A 22,292-nucleotide genomic window follows, 5' to 3' on the forward strand; every position below is an offset into this window, starting at 1 on the left:
TATTGCTAACACTGGTGTCAGGTTTATTAAATTTATCTAAGGCATTTGACATGACAATTACGAGTCGCATAAAATCTTCTGTTGGTTGCTTTTTCTGTTGGTCCTACTAATATTATAAATGTGTGTATGTTTATTACTTTTTTACGCAAAATTTACTGAACGGATTGTTATGAAATTTGGTACAAGGGTAGAATATAACATGGAATAACAGATAGGCTACTTTTTATCCTGAAATTCCCACGGGTGCGAAGCACAGCCCCCGGTGCACAGCTAGTAAATGATTTATTTGTTGCATAAAATATCAAACATGTCCTTTACCCCGCCATTGCGCACTTAATATTCTCACTTCGAACACTCATCGACAAAAAAAACTATCAATGTTCATGGGAACTTGAACTAGAATCATGAGTCACACACAGTTCAAATTATTTTTAACTATTACTCTCAAGATAAATTGTTCTAGGTTATTCTGGGGGACATTCAATCCGTCAAAACGTGTTCCCACTTAAAATTACTGACACCAGACAAACACACAAGTGTGGGAATGGTAATTAACATACTTAATTAACACTTGATGTTGATTTGTTTATTGATCCTGTTAAATATACAATAACGGACATAAAGTTCCTAATGGCAAGTTTATTGGGCATAATGTATTTAAAATAAAGTCACACTAAAAGTTCTGTCACACTAACACATAATAAACTGTTTTTAAAACAATTTAGCTTATTATATATATATATATATATATATATATATATATATATATATATATATATATATATATATATATATATATTGTATATATATTATTTTCTTTTTCCGTCTATGTCATTGTTCAAGTTTTAATATAATCACAATTCTGTAACGATTTCAATAATTTTAAATCAAATAATAAATTTTTATTAAATGTTTGGTCCATGTTGAATGTTAAAACTTTTATAATAGTGTTCAAGACAACTGTCAAATTTTAAATTAATTAATTGACCACATGTTGAGGTTATAAATAGTTCAGTAACATGTGTATTACTATCATCAGAAAATACTGTTAATAGTTTCCGTCTATTAAGCTCTTATACTGAACTTATGGGAAAGGCAGGAAGTATGTCTTTCTCACATCGTGTTGTCTCTTTTTTACTTTATTATTAATAGTTTAAATTTTAATGTTGGGAGTTGTTATTGTGTATTCAAATGTTGTTGTAGTTTTTGTTTTTATTATGGTTTTACCCAGCTTTGCTCGGGTAAAACCATAATAAAGCTTTCACAGAAATCACCCTATATAGATAGGAATTATTCGTTATTTCTTTTCACCCTCATTTAACTACCCTAAAGGTCAAATTTTAAGAAATCCTTTATGCCAAGTTTCAAGTAGATCTTTTTATTTTTTTTTATACAAACTTTACCCCCAATTTTTACCCCTTTAGGGATCCAATTTTGAAAATTCCTTTCTTATCTGAGCACTTCGTAATAACCTAAAGCTACTGCCCAAATTTTGCGTTTATAGATTCTATTGTTTAGGCTGGGCGTTGATTAGTAAAAAACGCTTGTTCTTTTATATATAAATATATAGATTTTCTCCGCCTTTCCAGTCAATTTGTGATATTCGTGCTAAGTAATTATGCGGTTTTTTTTATTCGCTACTTCTATTAAGTACACAAATTAGAAATAATTAAAACATTTATTCGCTAAACACATAAAATCCAAACATAAAGTATATCGGATATAATATGTCAAGCTGAAATCGCGGCCATCTCAGCATGGCGCCATGTTATCGAGCCAAGGCACTGTTTTTCAGCTGGAACCAAGTACATACGTCGTAGAATAATTATCACATTCAAATCGTCCTACAAATAGTGTATTACTTCATCAATTTTATAACCTTCAAAATCTCTAACACATGTAAATATTTTGGTAACGGCCCGGGAGGGGTCCCGCTCGCAAAAAAGGCGTTGAAACGTTTACAGCGTCTGTAACGTGTATATCTCATAAACATTTATATCAACACATGTGCCCGTGGGAATTGGGAGTCGGTAATGAGGGTCGAGTCGCTAATCGAAGATGTTAGAGTCGTTGTGTGGCCACTAGGGTTGCCAACCGTACTATATTTATTTAGGCAAGAAAAGTAACCTGTATTTTATGAATCATTTTGACAATTTACAAATAGAAATATTGCAGCTGTATTAATTTAACGTTAATAACATTTAGATGGGGATGTCCGTTCTGAAATATAACATTAACAAAAAATAGACCTTCGTAAAGAATAATTTGAATGAAATTTTAACATTAAAATAATCAAATAAATTAAAATTGTATTAACAATAACATTTTAAAATACCTTTCACTACGAACTCATCTATATATAAACAGAATATAATGTGTCGAAGAAACATAGCTTTCTGCGACACAAATCACTCATCACACCGAAAATCTGATTTGACGCGTGGTTCTAGTTTGACAGCTTAACTTAAAAAAATATTATAATTCGTCGAAGAAACGTAATTTAGAAATTGACAGCCCTCAGGCAAAGAAGTCGATGTGCGAAGGCTTTCGACAATTAGACCTATTTTGGACATGGTTAATTAATGTTCGGCCTTCACTAAGTTGATCAGTTTATGGTCACAAAATATCTGAAATTGCGTTATTATCTTATTTGTCTAAACACCGGATAAAATAAGTCTTTCCAAATAAGAGATTTTAAGTGGGTTTTATAAGACTTATCTGTTTATTTATACTTTATTGCGAATAAAAACTAAAATACACATATAAGAAGTTGCTAAAACCTGCTGACGATTTCCTAACGGCTGAACGCACATTTTCCAAACATAGCTAAGAACATTCTCGATTAAATTCAATTTCCAAAAAAGAGAGAAAAACAATAGATTTCATGTTTATAGCATTATATAATTAAGTATGTACTTAATTAAAAAATCGAAGACATTCCCGGCATAATCTGTCTAATTTACCGAGAAGATTACTTTTATGTTTCCAGATATAATAAAAAGATTAGCAAAAGCTTTATTTTGATATATGCACGGCTATAAAATTTTTACAATTGACTTTTACTACCACGGGGCAACGGTATAGTCATATGTAGAATTTTTCAAATCATACAAATAAAATATACGAATATTCTTATTTATAAATAGTTATTTATCCCCTCTAGTAGCACCTAGACATGGCAGTATGTACGCGGGCTTTGCTCCTTGCAATATGTTAGGAACAGTCGTGTTCTTCAGACTGGATTCGTTGGCAATCACATCTATACTAATATTATAAAGAGGAAAGATTTGTGTTTTTGTTTGCAATGAATAAACTCAAAAACTACTGGACCGATTTTGATGAAAACCTTCAGGAGTGACGTAGGCTTTTTATTATAGTTTTACCCTAGCGAAGTCGGGGCGAACCGCTAGTAAATTATAATTTTTAAGTTGTAAAATATTTATTGCGGGTCTTCATGCCAGAAGTAAGCTCAATATATTTTTTATATTTTCTCTCTCTCAACTGAGTGATATCCCGGTTTCTTTCTCAGCCATTGAGCGTCCGAGCGCGGTCGTCATCCCTAGTTGTCAGACCATTGGCACGCATATCATCCTTGACGACATATCAATCTAGTGGTTCTTGTCTGAATATACGTAATTCTTCTTATCATTAGGGTGGTTTATTAAAGTCGCTTTAAGGCGTCTGATATGACTGGAGACTACTGCCATCTCGTGTCAGTTACTCCAATTATTCGTAGACACTCTAGTAGAGTTCCTTCATCGACATGTATGTCCGTTTTAGTATATAGCGTAGTATTTTCAACATTTCTCTGTGTAATGTTACAATCGTTAAACAATTAACTCGAAATGACACTTTCCCGCAGGATACCGAGGCCAGAACTGCGAGATTGACATCGACGACTGTCCGGGACACCTGTGTCAGAACGGCGCGACGTGTGTCGACGGTCTCAACACGTACACGTGCGAGTGTCCGCCGACATTCACTGGGACGCTCTGTGAAAATGACGTCGATGAGTGCGCTTTGAGGTAAGTGTTGTATCATCTTCTCTTTATATATAAAACTCTTCCGTTACTGAGTGACTGACTAACAGACAACGTGCAGCCGAAACTACTGGGCGTAGGAAGTATTAAACTCTTCCGTTACTTTACTGAGTGACTGAATGACTGACAACATACAGCGGAAACTATGTACAAAGCTGAAATTTTGTGTGTAGGTTCCTAGGACACTGTAGGGGAGCGCCAAAAAGGGATTTCCACGGGAAACGGGACTTCGAGGATTTCGACGGTCAATAAGACACTAGTAAGAGACAGAAGCGGTGGTGGTTTCGCTTCACTGTCAAAGTGACTGTTTTTCACTTCGTTTGCGAGCGATCACTTCGAATATTATAAATAAGCATTCTAATATTCGTTGGTGTACGCGGTACGCGTTAGACGAAGATTTATTTTTATTTGTTCGGATTTTACTTTTGTATGAGATTTTATTTCACGCTGTTGAGCAAAAAATAAATCGGCATAGGCATCCTGATGTTAAACTAAACGAGCATGATTTTTAAATGTTTAATATCAATGTGAAAACACATGTTCTTACTAATTGAAATTAGCAAAATAACTAGCCATGTTAAGACGGGACCATTTGAGTATTAATATCACTTAATTGTATGTACTTATACAATTTTCTTCCATTATTGGACTTCATGTTATAATGAACGTTCCCTCCAATTACGGTCAGTCGAATTTAAACTTTAACTTTTAGTTCTTAAGGCGGATATCTCTTTACGAAATATTTAATAATTCAGTTCAATATCTGAAATTAAAGAACTTAAGCATTCTCTAAAAATATTTGAATTGATATCAAAATATAACTTAATAATACTAGCTGTAAGGTTTAAAATGTAGTAAAATAATGAGCATACTTGTACTTAGTACATGTTAGTTTAACATTAAAATTCTTGAAAATAGACTCTTGGTGGTGTATTGAAATTTGACGTTAAAATGTACTTATCTGTGAAGTTCTAATTTCAAAAATTAAGAATCAAAGATATTTTTTTTTAATTTAAATTTAATTTTTTAAGAAACATAGTGATTAAGTAAATAAATGGTCACGCAAAATCTTGACATCATTGACATTTAACAGTAAATAAAACTACTTAAATATATAGGAAATTGATTAAATATATAGACATGGTTGTTATAACCTCTAAATATAGAGGTCCATACATCATAGATTTGATGTGAAACTGATTATCCTACAATTTAATTAGCGTCATTTGGCATGTAGAAGACGGTAATGAAAATAAATAGGATAGTCATGAAGTGCAATGCAATGGCTATCTAGTCGTCTCAGAGAAATTATATCTGAATTTGTATCGGGTTTTTTTATACTACTCTTAACATAGGGCGTTAATTACAGGAGTCAACGACCTCGACGCCATGTCTTGTGGCTAGATATGGCGGGAAAAATTGAGGAGATGCTATACTTTTGAACCATATAAAATTGAATTACAGATGTCGACATAAAAGAAGCTAAGACAAAAAAATTGAATTTATAAAATTTCTCAAAAGCATGAAGAACATGTCATGTTTAAACATGTCAACTTATTTACTAGCTATGCCACGGGACTCCTCTTCCGTAGGAAAATCGGTATAACAAACACGCGTTTTGGTATATAAAATTATAAACTAGTAGAATTAAAGATTTTTTTAAAGATAGGCTCCTGTCTGATTGATCTGTGTAGTCGTCAGTCAGACACTTTTTTATTCTCGCATTTTCTTGGTTTACCTCGTCTGTGACGCCCAAGGTCCGTGTAAAAAATAAACCATTAAATTTTGGCGATTCGGCTGAGATTTTAGGACTAGCCAAATGATTTGATACGCAATATTTTAAAAAAAATACAAAAGTCATCTATCTCGCTCCGATTTATCACAATTATCGCTATCAGTTTATACTTTAAACTCGGTGCAATGTCCTACGTTCCGTGTGCGATGCGCCGGCGCTCCTACATTAATTGTTAGCTAATGATTGGTTGAAAAAACCACGGTGGCGCGGCGGTCGCACGGTGTGCAAGTACCCCCACTTTTTATCATGTTTTCTAAATATGATATTCTTGTCATCTAGCTGTAACTTTAAATCAATTGATTTTCCATAGTAATGTTTGTTTATATGTAAACATTTGAAACACAATATATTCAACAACTATATAACTTTAGCAAGAATCGACATCCATATATATATAGGTATCGCGATTTTCTGTTTTAATCGTTATCATATTAAATTACTATTATTAATTTCCAAAAAACCAAAAAAGCCTAGCCTAATAGATTCGCACCACTAATGGCGCCAATATTAGTGAAAACAGAAAAAGGCGAATGCAAATGGCTTCACAAAGTCTTTGTTCGCGTGAATTCATGGAACGGATAGAAGCGCTAGTCTGATTGGGGTCTTTAAATGTTAAAAGTCCTATCTATTAGTCTATTAATGTTAAAAGTCGATCATCGATCTTAAAGCGAGAGAAAAGAGGAAGATCACACGCCGCGTATCTCCGAAACCATGCAAATGACACAAAAAGCACAGTAAAAAACGTGTCCTGCCGGATTTTAGGGATTTTATAACTCAAAACTCGTATACAAAAAGTTTTAAAACGAACACGTGTGATTTCAAATTTAACTTCACGTGGTTTAATATATTTATGTAACAACAAATATGTTCATAAAAGTAATTGTTTTACACAAATAAATTTTCAATTATTTGTTATTGTTAAAAATTGAAAATACGAAACATGTTTGCATATACTTAATGTAAAATTTATTTTTTCGTTGCGACGATTTCTGTCAAATAACTATTGACTCAAATAACCATTACTATATTGATCTCCTCTAAAACAAGCAAATCTATATTGTAAGATCTATTATTGCCTGTGATCTGTCACTGAATATCTCACACTGAATAAAAAAGCTAAAGAATGATTGTTCTCCTAAAAAGATTAGAAAGACAGAGTTAGACAAAATATTTGACCATTTTATTCGATCACGGCAGGACACAAAAAATATTTTTATATCCAATAAAATTGATTGTACTAAATTTAAACTATTAATATTACGACGGACGGACGGTAGGATTGGACCGCCCGCTGTATAGGGGATCTTACGAAAACGGATCAAATCCACAATATTATCATTACCATGCTTATTATTCTAGAGTGACACTTATTGCAAAGGGTATAAAGTTGACAATGCCATAATATTTCATTTATTAAGTCCAAGACAATGTGGTAGTACATACACATTAAACCGCTTTGCGTTGCCTTGTCTCATGTTTTACATGCAACAATATTCTTCGCTCTCAATCTGATTTGAATTGTATTATAAGGGTATAGAGTTTATTTTCAAATAAATAATTGTCTGATGGGACAGTGTCATGTAATACAAGTCGTTGGCTCATGAAACGGAACAAATAAACACGTGGCCAATATTAAGTTACGTCTCCCGACTCTCTGTGTATATTTTTTCTTACGGGATGAGCAAAGGCAGACGGCGGGGGTTTTTCATTTTTATTTTTTTATTTTTTTTGGTTGATCAATTTCGATGTCGGAAAATAATGCCATGCATCCGCTAAAACAAAACTATTTCTAATAAATTAATCTGTCTATTAATAACCTAATCTTTGTCAAATTTCAACAATACTACTACCGTTTCAAAAATATTATATCCACTAGAGTATTATTATTTGTTTTCTCATTAATCATACAGTTTGAACAGATTCATTGTTTGTTTCATGTAACTTTGCATAAAATAGGTACACAAAACTCATAAAAAAAATTAAATTATTTATTCAATTGTATAGATATATCACTTATTGACGTCAAAAAATATTTAAACTAAGTCCACTGTCGATTTCAAAAGCGCAGTTGTTGTAACAAATTTCACTGCAGCCTTTTCTCCAAAGACGTCAACGTAGGATACAGGAATTACTACAAAAAGGTAGGTAATTTGGCTACTTTACCTTACCGTGCAGTTACTTTTAGTTAGTTACCTACCTACCTATTTCAACTCACAATATGTACCCGTGATAAAGTGGAATCTCCTAACACAGGTATTCTATATTTAAGAAGTTTATTTGTTAGACAAATTAAAAAAGTCGGGGGAATGAAATGTCGGATGAATATTGAAAGTCGGGGCACTTTCAATATTCATCCGGCTGAACCGATTTTGAGCAAACATATCTAAGAACCACCGCATAAAAATCTACAAATAAAAAAAATAGCATCCAAATCGGTTCACCCGTAGACGAGCTACGGTGCCACGTACACAGACAGACACACACACTTAGCGGTGAAACTTACAACACCCCTCTTTTTGAGTCGGGGGTTAAAGACTTCAGCCACTATTTGTAACTACAATGTTAGTCTAAGAATAAATATTTTCAGTTTACCGAAAATGTCTAGATTCTAAAATACAGTTAGATACTTACATTAGTTACTTCTAAACCAAGCCTCAAGTATTTAGTCAACGCTTACTAAGATTTATGCTTGTACTGCTGTGTTCGGTATTATATTGGTATGTAATTAACGAGATATTTTCACTCGATTACTATTCAATAAGGTGCGTTTTCTCATACATTCTTTTAAGGGAATTGTCGGACTAAATTCTTGTTTACTGATTAAATAATTGATTTTTAAGATAAAGTGTTTTGTGTGCATTTATATGGCTAAGTTATGCGGCTTGAAATTTTTGATACTAATGTGTTGGGTATCTAATCTTATATCTTCATATTTTGAGTAATAAATAGATAGTATCAAATCTCTAAAGGAATATTGTGTATTTTCTAATCTTTAAATAATATTCCGTTATGATACATTTCCCCAGAAAACCGCTCGCCTCTTTCATCAAATTAAACATCGATTACAAAATGATTAATAGTTATTCGATAATCTCCAAATTGAATACGGTATCGAGTAGCTTGTCAGATACAAATGATGGCGCAGAGCTAGATGTAATGAAGACTTCGGTTTTTTTTCTAATGCTATCGTATCGGTAACATCACAAATGCAAATTACTATTTGTTGTGTGCAAACGGATACAAAGATTGTATTCGAACTGTGGGAATGATAGAAAGTTTGGCATCGGTAAATAATCGAATAAAGTCCTGGCGCACTGGCATGTTAGAAAATAAAAACAATTGAAGCAAAAAATATATTTTTTTAAATCATCATATATCTTCGAGAAATTTACACTTTTCTTCGACCCAAAGGTATAAAAAAATAAACAAAATTTCATATTTCATTACAAACGAAAGCTCGTAATTTCAAAGTTTCGCAAACAACAATTCGCAGAAACGTCATGAACTTTTGTTATGAAACCGAAACGGCGCGCGGCGCGACGACACGTCACCCGTTTTGATGCAAATTGAACTAAATCCGAGATTATTCTTGATATTTGCTGTAAATAATAACGTTATGAAACTATTCTACGTTTGGCAAACACATTGGGCCAGCTTTGCGGCCAATAATTTTCGTTATAAGCTATCAATTTTGCTTATTGATAAATAAAACTGGCCCCGTCATAATTATAAGCTACTAGATGTTGCCCGGGGCTTCGCTCCCGTGGTAATTTTGAGATAAAATATAGCCTATTAGAATCTTGGATAATGTACCTTTCTAATGGTGAAATAATTTTTGAAATCGGTTGGGTAGTTCGGATATTACCCGCCTCAAACTTACAAACTCATAAACGCTTACCTCTTTATAATAAAAAATTGTATAGACAAGCCGTTTACTGCAGCTCAAGTGCATTTGTCATAAAAACTTTCTCCTCTATCACCAAGATTTTGAAAAAGTAGTCTGTATTTAAAATTGGGTCTTCACATACTTTACCTATGGAATTTTCACATATAAGAAAGAAAGAGAAAAATAGAGGCTCCATCTTTTGTCATCAAGCTTAACAAGGGCAGCCTACCACGACCTGTTGGCTGGCGGACAGTTCTATCTCATGTGGCTACGCTATCTTCTTCTCTTCAGATATTTTTGTCTTTTAATTTTATTTATGCAATGATGAATGGATGAAATGAAAGCTTGAATCAATAATGTTTTATGCGAAGACACGACGTTGTCACAAGCAATATACAATTGATTTAGAATATTATGATTGCCTTTATGTTGGCCAAGACTATGTGAAGAACAAATTGACAAATGAACAAATGACAGACAAATATTTTCCTGTTATTATTTTCATTGCAATTTAATGATGTACGTATAAATTTAAAAATTTACCAAACTCGGTACATTGTAGCAGTTCCGCTAAAACTGTGTAACGTGACTGTTCCTTTAGTGTCTTTTGATTCAAGGCATCTTTAAATGTTAAAAAAAAGAACCTATTTTTAGTGCAGTGTTTCCTGAAGATGGTAGTCAGATCATTGCAGTTCTAATGCAGAGGAAACAGTGTCTAGCTATCGCAAGGAAAATGTGATTAATGACGACCAGCAAAGTTAATAATGTCCACTGAAGTGATGGGCCACCGTCTGTCCTAAGGTCATTGCTACTGCGCCTCGACCGTGGATCCCTAGATAACAATGGCTGATGAAACGTAGTAAAACTGCTTTTTAAGATATAAATTCAAGTACCTACCTACTAAATCAAATAATTTCAATCAAATTTTTGAAGTTGTGGTTGTAGTTCAGGGCAGGGCAGAGCCTTCCTCTCAGTTCTACTATTCCAAACATCTTCAGGCTCTAAAGTATGGCTTCGTTACTTCTTAAGTTCTTTTGAAAATTGTTGAGATCGTCCCACCGTCCCCTACTTGTCTTCATTTGAATTTTTAATATATTTAGAGAATTACATTATTTTCTGTTGATGTAGTTAGTACAGAGATTTAGACCTTTCTGTTCAATGCTCGATCTGTCTCCATGTGTTGCAAATACAATATCATAAATCTTTATTCTGAATAAACTGTTCCTTAGTCGGGATTCGTATGAATATGAAAGCTCACAGCCGTCGGTGTTGCCCTAATTTCTAGACGCAAGTTTACGGTTTGATGGCATTTCACACGGCTGTGTCAATAGGGCTTAAAACTCAATTTACGACTGCTCAATCGGTATTTACGATTCGAAAACTCGAAACCCTATTCGGAATATTAAATTGCTCGGTTTATAACTTTTGTTGAGGCATGAGCGGCAAGCGGCGGTTGTGAGCGACTTTGATGGAATTGCTCAATTTTTTTATTGTTGTAAGATGCTCTGCTTAGGTTGTGAAGTAGCTCTACTCTACAATAATTATATGTCCTCTCTCTTCGTGAATGAAATATTAATTTGTGACAAAAATATCTTCAATTAACGAGAATAAATTCCATTCCTGTGATAACGAAATGTACGTTTATATCCGTAAGTGATCTAATGGAAAAATGCCGCTAGCAAATTATATAAATGACTTTGCTAATGGTATATGAAGATGAGGCCTGGCTTATCTGAAGAAAAATAAAGATATATTGACTTCGGGAAAGTAAATAATATCATTATACAATTTCATATCTTCTTCCACAGACCCTTGGTTTGTCAGAACGGTGCCACTTGCACCAATACCGTTGGTGGATTTTCCTGCATCTGCGTAAACGGTTGGACCGGGCCTGAGTGCTCCGTCAACATCGATGACTGCGCCGGCGCAGCTTGCTTCAACGGCGCCACCTGCATCGACAGAGTCGGGGCTTTCTACTGCAAGTGCACTCCTGGGAAAACTGGTAAGTTCTAGCATTTCTTTCTCTTTCTATTTATAATTATATCTCTTTTTATATATATTAGAAAAATCTAACTGAGCGTAGCTATTTCAGCCATTGAGTATCGGAACCGAAGAACGGCTTTCCGAGTTTTTCCACTTTTTCACTTCGAGATTATTAGTTGTTTAGAGGACATTTAGTCAGATTTCTTATGTAAGAATGACGATACCTATTTTAATATTTTCTTTTACTATTTAAAATTTTATCTTCATTTAAATAAAGTCGTGATTTAAAGAATACCTATATGACGATATACCTACGATGACGATACCTATTTTAATATTTTCTTTTACTATTTAAAATTTTATCTTCATTTAATGATTTAAAGAAACCAGTATTCTATCTTCAAACCACTTATAATATCAAAAGTTTATATTATTTCTCAAAAATGTTTCAGTATTAAAATTATAATATTTTCGCAGGTCTTCTCTGCCATTTGGATGATGCTTGCACGTCAAATCCTTGCCATGCTGATGCCATCTGTGACACAAGCCCCATTAACGGATCCTATACTTGCTCCTGCGCATCAGGATACAAAGGCTTGGACTGCTCTGAGGACATCGACGAGTGTGAGCAAGGTAAGCGTATACTATACTAAGAACGACTAATACTTAAAAGCTAGAGAGTTAGATTGTTTGAACGTTGACTATGGACCATATGAAAATTTCAATTGACGTGAAGCCGTACTGGGATTATAAAAAGCTTATTTTTAAACAAATCTGAGCAGATTCTTACTTATTGCTTTGTTGTGATCTTCAGTAGTCTTTAGGTCTTCTATTTATAATGTTACTTCTATTTTGGAATTCTTCCCTATATTTCTAGTATTTATATTATTGAAACGATCGTGATCTAGTGGTTAAAACATGTGCAGTGGAGTTTGCAACGCCATATTCTATTCCATTATATTAGAAGTGTGTATATCTTGGTTGTGAGTAAATCTTGACATCAATAGTTGACTTTATAGGGTGTATAAATTTTTCATTCAGAAATATATTTGATGATAAATTTGTCGACATGTCGATAGGTCCCAGGTTCGAACAAACAACTATAAAGAAGACATCTAACAACTCCAGGTCCAGTAATACATGTAATACTAAACTCATAAAATATCAAAATAGACTTTAATATACCCATAAAAGTTTATAGGCGGTAACATCGCTGTAATATCCCACCTTATTTTGCCTAAGATGAAGATAAGAAAACACTAATATGGAATAAAACTGTTTTTAAACACAATAATTTTCTGGTTGTGATTCGTGTCTTGTGTTGTTATTGAAAAATTTTCAGGTTGTGGAGTGGTCAGACATAATTTTTATGTGACTAACCATAAACTGGAGCGACACTATGGAGGATATACTGCGTGGATTGGGAGCTGTTAACTGACAAACTATAGTGCAGAACAGAAGACTATGTTTCTCTCTGTCTCTCTCGTTTCGGAGGCCAAGATCCACTTTGCAATAGTAGTAACCTTTATTAAACTTCCAGGTTCTCCTTGCGAACACGACGGCATTTGCGTCAATACGCCAGGTTCCTTCGCCTGCAACTGCTCTGTGGGCTTCACTGGCCCGAGGTGTGAGACCAACGTCAACGAGTGTGAGAGCCATCCTTGCAGAAATGATGGGTCTTGTCTTGACGATCCTGGCACCTTCCGCTGTGTCTGTATGCCTGGTAAGTTTATTATCTTATCTTTTTCTTATTACTCTAGTTTTTTTTCAACAACTGTTTGGGAAAGTTGCCTTTACGCGCAGTGTCTTGGTCTCAGGGTATATACTAATGAGATGAAGAGTTGTATTTAGTTTTCTTGTCCTGCTTTTTTCCTGGAAATTAGTCTGGTGAAGCATTCATGTATTGTATTAGATTCGTGCTAAACTGCTGATTTTAGATTTACTTTTAAAATATATAAATAAGCCTTTGCATAATATCATTCAGTAATCTTTATACGATTACTAATTTAAATGAATTATTCGTGTGGTATATACGTAATAATCATAATATTATTCTTCTAATCTATTCTAACTGTAATCAGCTGTGTCTCACGTAGATAGTGGTTGTATATCCACACAACGGTAAATCTGTTCCTGACAATACAATTTGCTCCCTGGGTGACGTCGCGGTGACTGATGGTTATCATTACCCTCAGAGCAGGACAGGCGATGTGTAAGAGAGACGGATGGAGAGAGACCTAGGGTTGTGTATATGTGCTTTCGACAATCATATAAGCATTATAAAGTTTGTCACTAAAATGAACTGAATTAAAAACTTATTGTACTTATAACAAATAGGTATTACTTAGAAGATGAAAAAAAATATACTTAATATCCAGATGGAGACGTAAGGAAAATTAAAACATGTATTTTCATTGAAAACACTGAAAATTTTAAGGAATATGTAACACTTGCGCATGTCAATGCGAAAGTTTGTGAGGATATGTGTATGTATGTAGGTTTATTACTCTTTCAAGCAAAATCTACTGGATCGATTGTTATGAAATTTGGTACATGGGTAGAATATAACCTGGACATAGGATACACAGGCTACTTTTTATCCAGAAATTCCCATGCCAGGAGCGCAGCTAATTTATTATATATGACATTACAATTTATTATTTCAATTAAAATTGAAACAAGGATTCACCAAATCTATTTTATTACTACGATCCATCCAAAATTTTCTAAGGTTGCGTACCTATATTATCAAGACCAATGTGGTAACCTGTTTACTACGGACATAAAACGTTGATAATCGCGTAACACTATCAGTAGCGTCAATACTTCACAACATAATTAAGACATAAACTTTTTGCCAACCCTACACAACCCGATTCCCATAGACATGGGAGAAAAGACTCCCGCACATTGTTTTCCATGCGGAAACGTCTCGATTCAGAGATAACAGTTTTAATGGTGTTGTAATAAGGTTTATTATTGGTCTCTCTGTCTATTTGATTTAGCCTTTTTATTGCATGCTTAGTTACGTAAATTGTTTTTGAATGATAATTATTTTAGTTAAGTACAGCCAACTGCATGTCAATTTAATCAACGCACGAGTAAGTACCTTATTGCAACGGTAATAATATAATTGATTTTGTACCCTTCTCCATGTAAACTCCGCAATATTTTTTATATGTAAAAATCTAAAAAGAAGGTAGAAATAAAAAACGACAATATAAGATCTCTCTAAATCTTCTTTTCCTAAGTTTATTTTCAAAATTACAGAAACTATCACAAATTATGGGGCGTGTTTCACAACTTGCTGATAAAGTAACAGATAATCTAAATGTAACATATCATACAGATAGCGTCAACAATTGTTTTTAACACGTCAAAAAGTGTTGGATAGGGCTATATGGCCAATCGCATCAGGCAGATTTATCTAGAAATTAGTTTATCTGTCAGATTACAATATGATTTTTCAGGGAGTGAAACAGGCACTTAATATTGTATAGCGTATTGTTGTGCCGACTTGCGCCATTTACGATCGAATGATATCGATTCAATTAATTAAATATCACTCGCTTGTTGATTTATATCGATTGTTTCAACGTGAACTTTACACTATTCCGTAATGAGATAAATTGGATTAGTTATAATGTTTTAGCGTGTCTACAGTACAATGATTCTAATATATTAAGCTATTTGGAGAATGAAAATGATATTTCGTAGATTTTATTGTGTCGACTTGTGTAACAATGCATTGATAAACCTATCACTTCTTTATTTATAACGGGTTAGATAGAACAACAGTAGTCCACACGATAATTTGCTAACTAAAGAATAGACTGGATGGAAGCGATATTTAGAAACAGTATAGAAATATGATATAAACATTATGAAAAAAATAATATCATACCGAAACATAACATGTGACTATTCTAGATACAAGTGTACGCACAGTCTACCAATCAAAATTCATTGCAATTTCGCCCCTATCTCCATCGGATAGAGGTCAGTGCAAGGTAAGACAACCTGTAAATGACCACCCATCCCTAATCGCACGCTTGAGTGCTCGTAGACTTGTCCGTCTGGTACAAATAAGGCATGTGTACCCTGTTACCATGACGATATTACATTTTTTATGATGAGTCCGCAGGGCTTTGCACTCGGCATTTTTTATGGCCGTTGGAGGCAGTGCACTAACATTAACTTATGATAAGATAGAAATAGTGACAACATTTTTCTGTTTTTGTCCAAAAACATATATAATATATTGTATAATACGAGTATCAGTATATTTAGTGCTTTTTAGAGGCTTTTTTTGTCATTGTTAAATTTTAATAATGTAAATAGGGTATACCTATTGTCTTCGTAAGTTTTTCTTGTATTATGCCTGTGATCGAAATAACAGAAATTTTAATCAAAATTTATTTTTTACCAGCTTTTTTCCACAACTTCGTATGTGAGTAAAAATCAGTTTCCCGTCGGAATTTCAGGAAATCCCTTCTTAGTGCACCCCTACACTGTCCTAGGAATCTACACACCAAATTTCTACTTTCTACGCGCAGTAGTCGGCTGTGCGTTGTCTGTCAGTCAGTCACTCAGTAACGTTAGAGTTTTATATATATTAGATTAGATTAGATTAGATTTTAACTTAAAAAAATCAACGATTGGCTGGCATTAGTGGAAAATTCCCCTCGATTTTTGAAGAAAATATTTAAGTAAATATTTTCTTCAAAACTTTACCTCTAGCTTTTGCTAGAGGTTTCGTACACGCGTAAAAATCTGTTTTTACGGCTCCAGTGGATGTTTCCCCCCCTACACATCTCAAGGAACCTACAGACACATATACAAAAATCGACATTGATTAAATCATAAACAATAACAATGTTGGAAGTATTTTATAAAGGTCGAAAATCTTTTAATAAGTTCCGCAAAAACACGGATGGCGGGCGCCACTACCTAAGGCAACCATAATTACGAGTTGAGATGCAAGGAATGCACGCATTTTTTGCTCCCATGCGCCTAAAGGACTAGGCTGTTTAACTAGTTATGTTGAGGTAAAGTAGCGGTCGTTGTTGTTAAGAGTTATGGTCGGTTAAAAAGTCATAATTACGTACCGTGTTCACGACAAAATTTTTCGCAAAATGTTTATGCAGTTTTCACAAAATGTGTTTCATCAATCGAAGTTGTACGATGTCTTTAACGTTTAAAAACAATAGCTTAGTTAAACAATTTAAACTGGCCGCAGTCATGTGTATCAGAAGCGTGCATTATATATATTAAAATATGCGCATAACCCTGCATTAGCATGCGTTGGACATTCCTATTGTGGCTTGTGATCCGAAATCGTGACAATTGGGGTCGTGGTCTTAGTTTCAAGAGACAGCGGAATATATTTTGTTCCCAATAATTGCGCCATAATACGCACGCGGTTCCTGTAGTCTTCCATGGAACAATTGACATACAAAGCCCTTGTCCTTAGAAGATATATTGTAGTATATTTTGCCTTACCTATTGTTTTATTTGTGGGAAGAAATAAATAAATTATTATGCCTACTATGTATTTTACCATGTACCAAATCCATATAAAACATTAGAGTAGATTATGCGTAATGGAGTAGCAAACTAACTCTTTTCCGAAAAGTGGAGTTCTCGTGAGCAATCGACGATCTGTTTTCAAACAGTTTTTTTCAACACTAACTATAGAGTTATAATTGTTACATATTTATGCTACAATAAATATACAAGTAGCTGTTATATTCATTTGAACAAGAAAAATGGCAGTATATTCCCATTGCTTCAGCTTATGAATTGCGGCACGTGACCACATGCGCTCGCGCACAGGGCGGTGCCATCCCTCCTCCGTTTTGGCCGATACCTTCAATACAATTTAAATAAAATAACGTTGCATGCAAACGTTTATTTCTAAGAACTTATTTAAAACAATAATCGCTATCGATATTAATTCACACGTTTTTGTCAAAAACTAAGCAAAAAAAAAAAAGAGGATATATGTAAGAAGAACAAGTAAATATGGCGTCCTTTCAAATCTTATTTATTTTATGACAAGATGGTTTGTTTACATGAATATTAGTTACTTATGTTTAGAAACGACTGTACTTTCTGATTCCTTAAAAATACAGTAGTTGTTAGTTTACACAATCCGAAGTCAATGGACTTAAATATTCATATAAATTGGTAAAACGTGGCTTGAATCCGGCGTCTTCCGAAACTTTCACAATACGTACATTTGTAACGAGTGTTTTCTTTACCTTCGAATGTCAATTTTGGCCGAGAATCGCAACAATTTCGCCTTTTCAGTTGGCAAGAAACTTCGCAAGGCGACATTCCCAATTCGGATGAATAGTGATGAGGAATACCATCCGCATCGGATAATGGAGTCTAGTCCTTTGCAATAAGGGACTTGAGCGTTGCAAAAATGTGTCTGCCCATATAAGGACGGCTGGACACTCACTTTAGCTAGAATATCCCTGCCAGACGTATTTCAATGTTTAAACACTTTTTAACTTATTGCTCACATTTTAGCGTTGACTTTACGTTGTCATAAGTGATCCTTGGACGTCAAAGTTATGCCATACAATATGAATTTTTAATGAACGATAATAAAGTATTATTTTGTTTGCTGGACAGTTAGAGTAATTAAGACTTCTTTGGAACGAAGACTGGTGATTAGCATTCCTAAAAGAGTCAATGTTTAATGGCTCAGCAGTTAGTGCCTATAGATAGGGAATGAGTGAATAGTTACGACTTTTAAATATTGCATAGAAATGACAGTAAAAGCACAAAGCCTTTTCAAACATATTGTTCATAGAAATGGTGGTTAAGAACATAATGAGGTTTAGTTATTTCTAAAAGCAATTGTAAATTTCATAGTTTATTTTTCACATCAATATATAAGACATCCATAAATGCTCTTGTTCTCATTTAGGCCTTTTCACACGAACGCGAATAATTTCGGCCAGTGGCCATACTACATGATCTTTCTTACTTGTTCCAGGTTTCACGGGAATCCAATGCGAAGTGGAGATCGACGAATGTGCCAACAACCCATGCCTCAACGGAGGTGTCTGCCATGACATGATCAACGCGTTTAGGTGCACCTGTGTCATCGGGTAAGTGGCCTTTAAGACTTCTTATTTTATCTGTAGGCTAGAAATGGTTTAGTCGGTAGATGGAGAAATAACTAGACTTGCAATTCTTTAGTTTCATGACATACGACAATCTTGATATTTGTCTTGTTTTTGAATTCAAATTCATGCTTTTATTTCGCGAATTAGGGAACTAAATACAATAACAGTTGATAAAATCATTAGAAATGGTTACCATCCAACCATTGGAGGTGTAAAATTTGTGAGTGCAATATTAGCCTTCTAAAGAGGGGAAGAAATTGAGATAAGAGACCATTTTGGCTAACTTGATTGATTAGTCCCATAAGGCTGACCTATCTACTCTAACCAATAGTATAATGGCGTTACCTGGCTATTATTATTATTTACGTAAAACCTAATGACTTCTTATGTTCATATCCACAGCTTCACTGGCACCCGCTGTCAAGTGAACATCGACGACTGCGCCTCAAGCCCGTGCAGAAATGGTGGGACCTGCCACGACTCCATCGCTGGCTACACGTGCGAATGCCCTCCTGGTTATACCGGTAATTTATCTTAAAACTTGCAAAATCTATGTTGTTTTTGACATTATTTTCAGCATTTTAAATATTGTCCCTTTAATATAAACAGATTTGGTAAAGCAAAAAGAAAATAATTTTTTTGCCTGAAAACAGAAAATCAAATCAAATTAAATTCTTGTGTTAGATAGTAATTGTGCATTGAACTCGCGTACTTTTTTACCTACATTGTATTTTTGAAGTTGTTAGAGGCCTTCATTCATTTTGATTCACCAACTATTATCCAAAGCTAGATCAAAAGTTGTGTCATCATCTGGATCAATCACAAATATACATTTCGTTCTATTTTGTCTAAATATCTTCCTTATATTTACAGGTTTGTCATGCGAAACCAACATAAACGACTGCCTGTCTGCGCCGTGTCACCGCGGCGAGTGTATCGATGGTGATAACAGCTTTACCTGTAACTGTCATCCTGGGTACACGGGCAGGGTCTGCCAGACGCAGATCAACGAGTGCGAGTCGAACCCCTGTCAGTTTGGAGGTAATTATTTTCTCATTTGTGTTCACTACTACGATATCAACATTAGTTACTATATCACTGTTACCAACATCATTAACTGTCTTATTGCGGTGTAGCAATATGGTAAGTATATCGCGAATGATAATAGCTTTAGCTGCCGTCTTGGGTATTTACACGAGCAAGATATGCCAGACACAGATCAATCAGTGTCAGTTTGGAAGTCTTGTTTCTATTGGCAGATATTTGTCTGAAAACGTTACGCTGGTCCTATATCTTTGATTATTGTCTTTACCTTTCACCGAATCAGATAGTATGGTTAGATAGTAGCGTTATTTATATTAATAAGAAATGAAAATCGTATTTCTTATTACAGGCCATTGCGAAGACCTGATCGATGGCTATCAATGTCGTTGCAAACCGGGCACGTCGGGTCGCAACTGTGAGATCAACGTCAATGAGTGTTACTCCAATCCCTGCAGAAATGGCGCCACTTGCATCGATGGCATCAATAGGTAAATCATTATTGTTTTTTAATTAATCTGTGTTTGTTCTTCAATCAGTTTATATACTTATATTATGCACATCCTCTGCATATAGTACTATATTATATCCACTTTACTCTAATGCTCATTCATCAAATCTTATAAGTACGTATGTATATATGGGGTTAATAGGGTTGCACCCATATGCTTTTTGGGAATCACTGTATATATAAGTATTTAATATTTCATGTACCATTATTTCTATGCATATTTGATTTTTGTCTTGTACTATTCTCCTTTCATAATTCTAATGCTATTTTATTATTTCTTTCATGCAGCAATTATTTCCAGTAAGTTTCCTTTCTTAGTTGCACGCTTTTGTATAATGGATTTTAAGAAAATTAGCATGATGCGTTTGATTGACTGTGACTTAAATTATTTTATGCTTATATATGAATATCGGCTAAAATTTCATCAAAGTATGCGTAGTAATCCATTATGTATAATAACCTTAACTTGGCATGCTTAAAACGGTTAGTTTACTCGCATGCCAGTATAATTTTCTTTGGAGTTCCTCAAGCATCTAAACTTGGCCCAACGTTACTCATCTGCTATCATCTTCAGGTATACCTGTGAATGTATTCCTGGCTTCACTGGACAACACTGTGAGACCAACATCAACGAATGCATACCAAATCCTTGTGCCAATGGTGGAATCTGCATCGACAGGATCAACGGATTTAGATGTGAATGCCCTAGAGGATATTATGATGCCAGGTAAGATTTATTTTCATTTGACCATTACCTAAGTACTATTTATATTTCTCAATATAAGATCTTATGTTATTGATCAGAGTTATGCGTGTTATCTTCATTCTCTTTATTCTTTCCAGATGTTTATCTGATGTCAACGAATGTGCTTCAAACCCTTGTGTCAACGGAGGCAGCTGTGAAGATGGGGTGAACCAGTTCATCTGTCATTGTTTACCTGGCTATGGAGGTATGTATCAGTCGTAGATAGCAGAAAGTGTACTTTACGTAGTATCTCTTGTTTTTAGATCCGTTCAAAATCATTTTCGTATAAAATTATAAATTATCTTCCTTAAACAGTCGAAAAAAGTGTTGTTAAGTATCTTAAATATGTTTATAATTACAATCGGATATCGGTTTTGACTTCAATAATTTTATTTCCGACGATTTTCTTTAGATTCTGAATTTAGAATTTTATTCTAATTTGAAAAAATATTACTAAGATAACATTAACGTTTTAGGTCAACGTTGTGAAAGGGATATCGATGAATGCAGCTCAAACCCTTGCCAACACGGCGGCACCTGCCACGATAGACTGAATGCTTATAAATGCGACTGTGTTCTTGGATTCAATGGTGAGTACGATTGCTTTTACATCATTAGTGTTTTACAATGGTAAGTATGTTATATTGACAAATACCAATACTACATTTTACTATACCAATACTTAATTTTCCCAATATATATTTCCGATAGTTATTGAATATTGAAAATGATATTTTTATTTCTAGTAACCAAGAGGCTCATATATAGTTAGTACATCTACTCTTGCACCCTAATGTTAATAAATAAATTACCTGCACGGGGCATGCAAGGTACTACAGTGGGCCATATAAGGATAGTCCAATCTAGTACAAATTGTTGTCACTGCTCTCTCTCACTCTCGCTACCATAGCGGTGGCACGCTTGAGCATTATAGCGTGGTAACAATGTAATCGAATCGATAATCGAAATAATATCAATAACAAATACAGCGATTCAATTTTCATGGTTATCATATCTGCGTTTATTATCCAAACTAATATTATACGTGCAATAGTTTGTCTGTCTATTTATCTGTCACGCTTTCACAGCTAAATATTTGGACCGAAATTTATGAAATTGGGTTTGCATATTTAAAGATCAGAGTTCAAA

The 22,292-nt window shown here is 34.2% G+C and overlaps 1 protein-coding gene across 4 annotated transcripts in view; it reads left to right on the forward strand.

The window, feature by feature from the left end:
* N (Notch) overlaps positions 1-22,292 on the forward strand; it is a 120,417-nt gene that overhangs the window by 83,086 nt on the left and 15,039 nt on the right. For 2 of the 4 annotated variants that reach the window (XM_053744731.1, XM_053744732.1), the window contains exons 5-16: positions 3,863-4,025; positions 11,530-11,723; positions 12,182-12,337; positions 13,245-13,427; positions 18,714-18,828; positions 19,249-19,370; positions 19,720-19,887; positions 20,240-20,378; positions 20,687-20,698; positions 20,973-21,125; positions 21,242-21,348; positions 21,620-21,733. In XM_053744731.1, coding sequence (XP_053600706.1) covers positions 3,863-4,025; positions 11,530-11,723; positions 12,182-12,337; positions 13,245-13,427; positions 18,714-18,828; positions 19,249-19,370; positions 19,720-19,887; positions 20,240-20,378; positions 20,687-20,698; positions 20,973-21,125; positions 21,242-21,348; positions 21,620-21,733 — 1,626 coding nt within the window. The remainder of the gene's footprint in view (positions 1-3,862; positions 4,026-11,529; positions 11,724-12,181; positions 12,338-13,244; positions 13,428-18,713; positions 18,829-19,248; positions 19,371-19,719; positions 19,888-20,239; positions 20,379-20,686; positions 20,699-20,972; positions 21,126-21,241; positions 21,349-21,619; positions 21,734-22,292) is intronic. The other 2 variants (XM_053744733.1, XM_053744734.1) reach the window with 1 other exon arrangement.

This window comes from Plodia interpunctella, chromosome 5 (assembly GCF_027563975.2).
Source record: "Plodia interpunctella isolate USDA-ARS_2022_Savannah chromosome 5, ilPloInte3.2, whole genome shotgun sequence".
Taxonomy (NCBI): Eukaryota; Metazoa; Arthropoda; class Insecta; order Lepidoptera; family Pyralidae; genus Plodia; species Plodia interpunctella.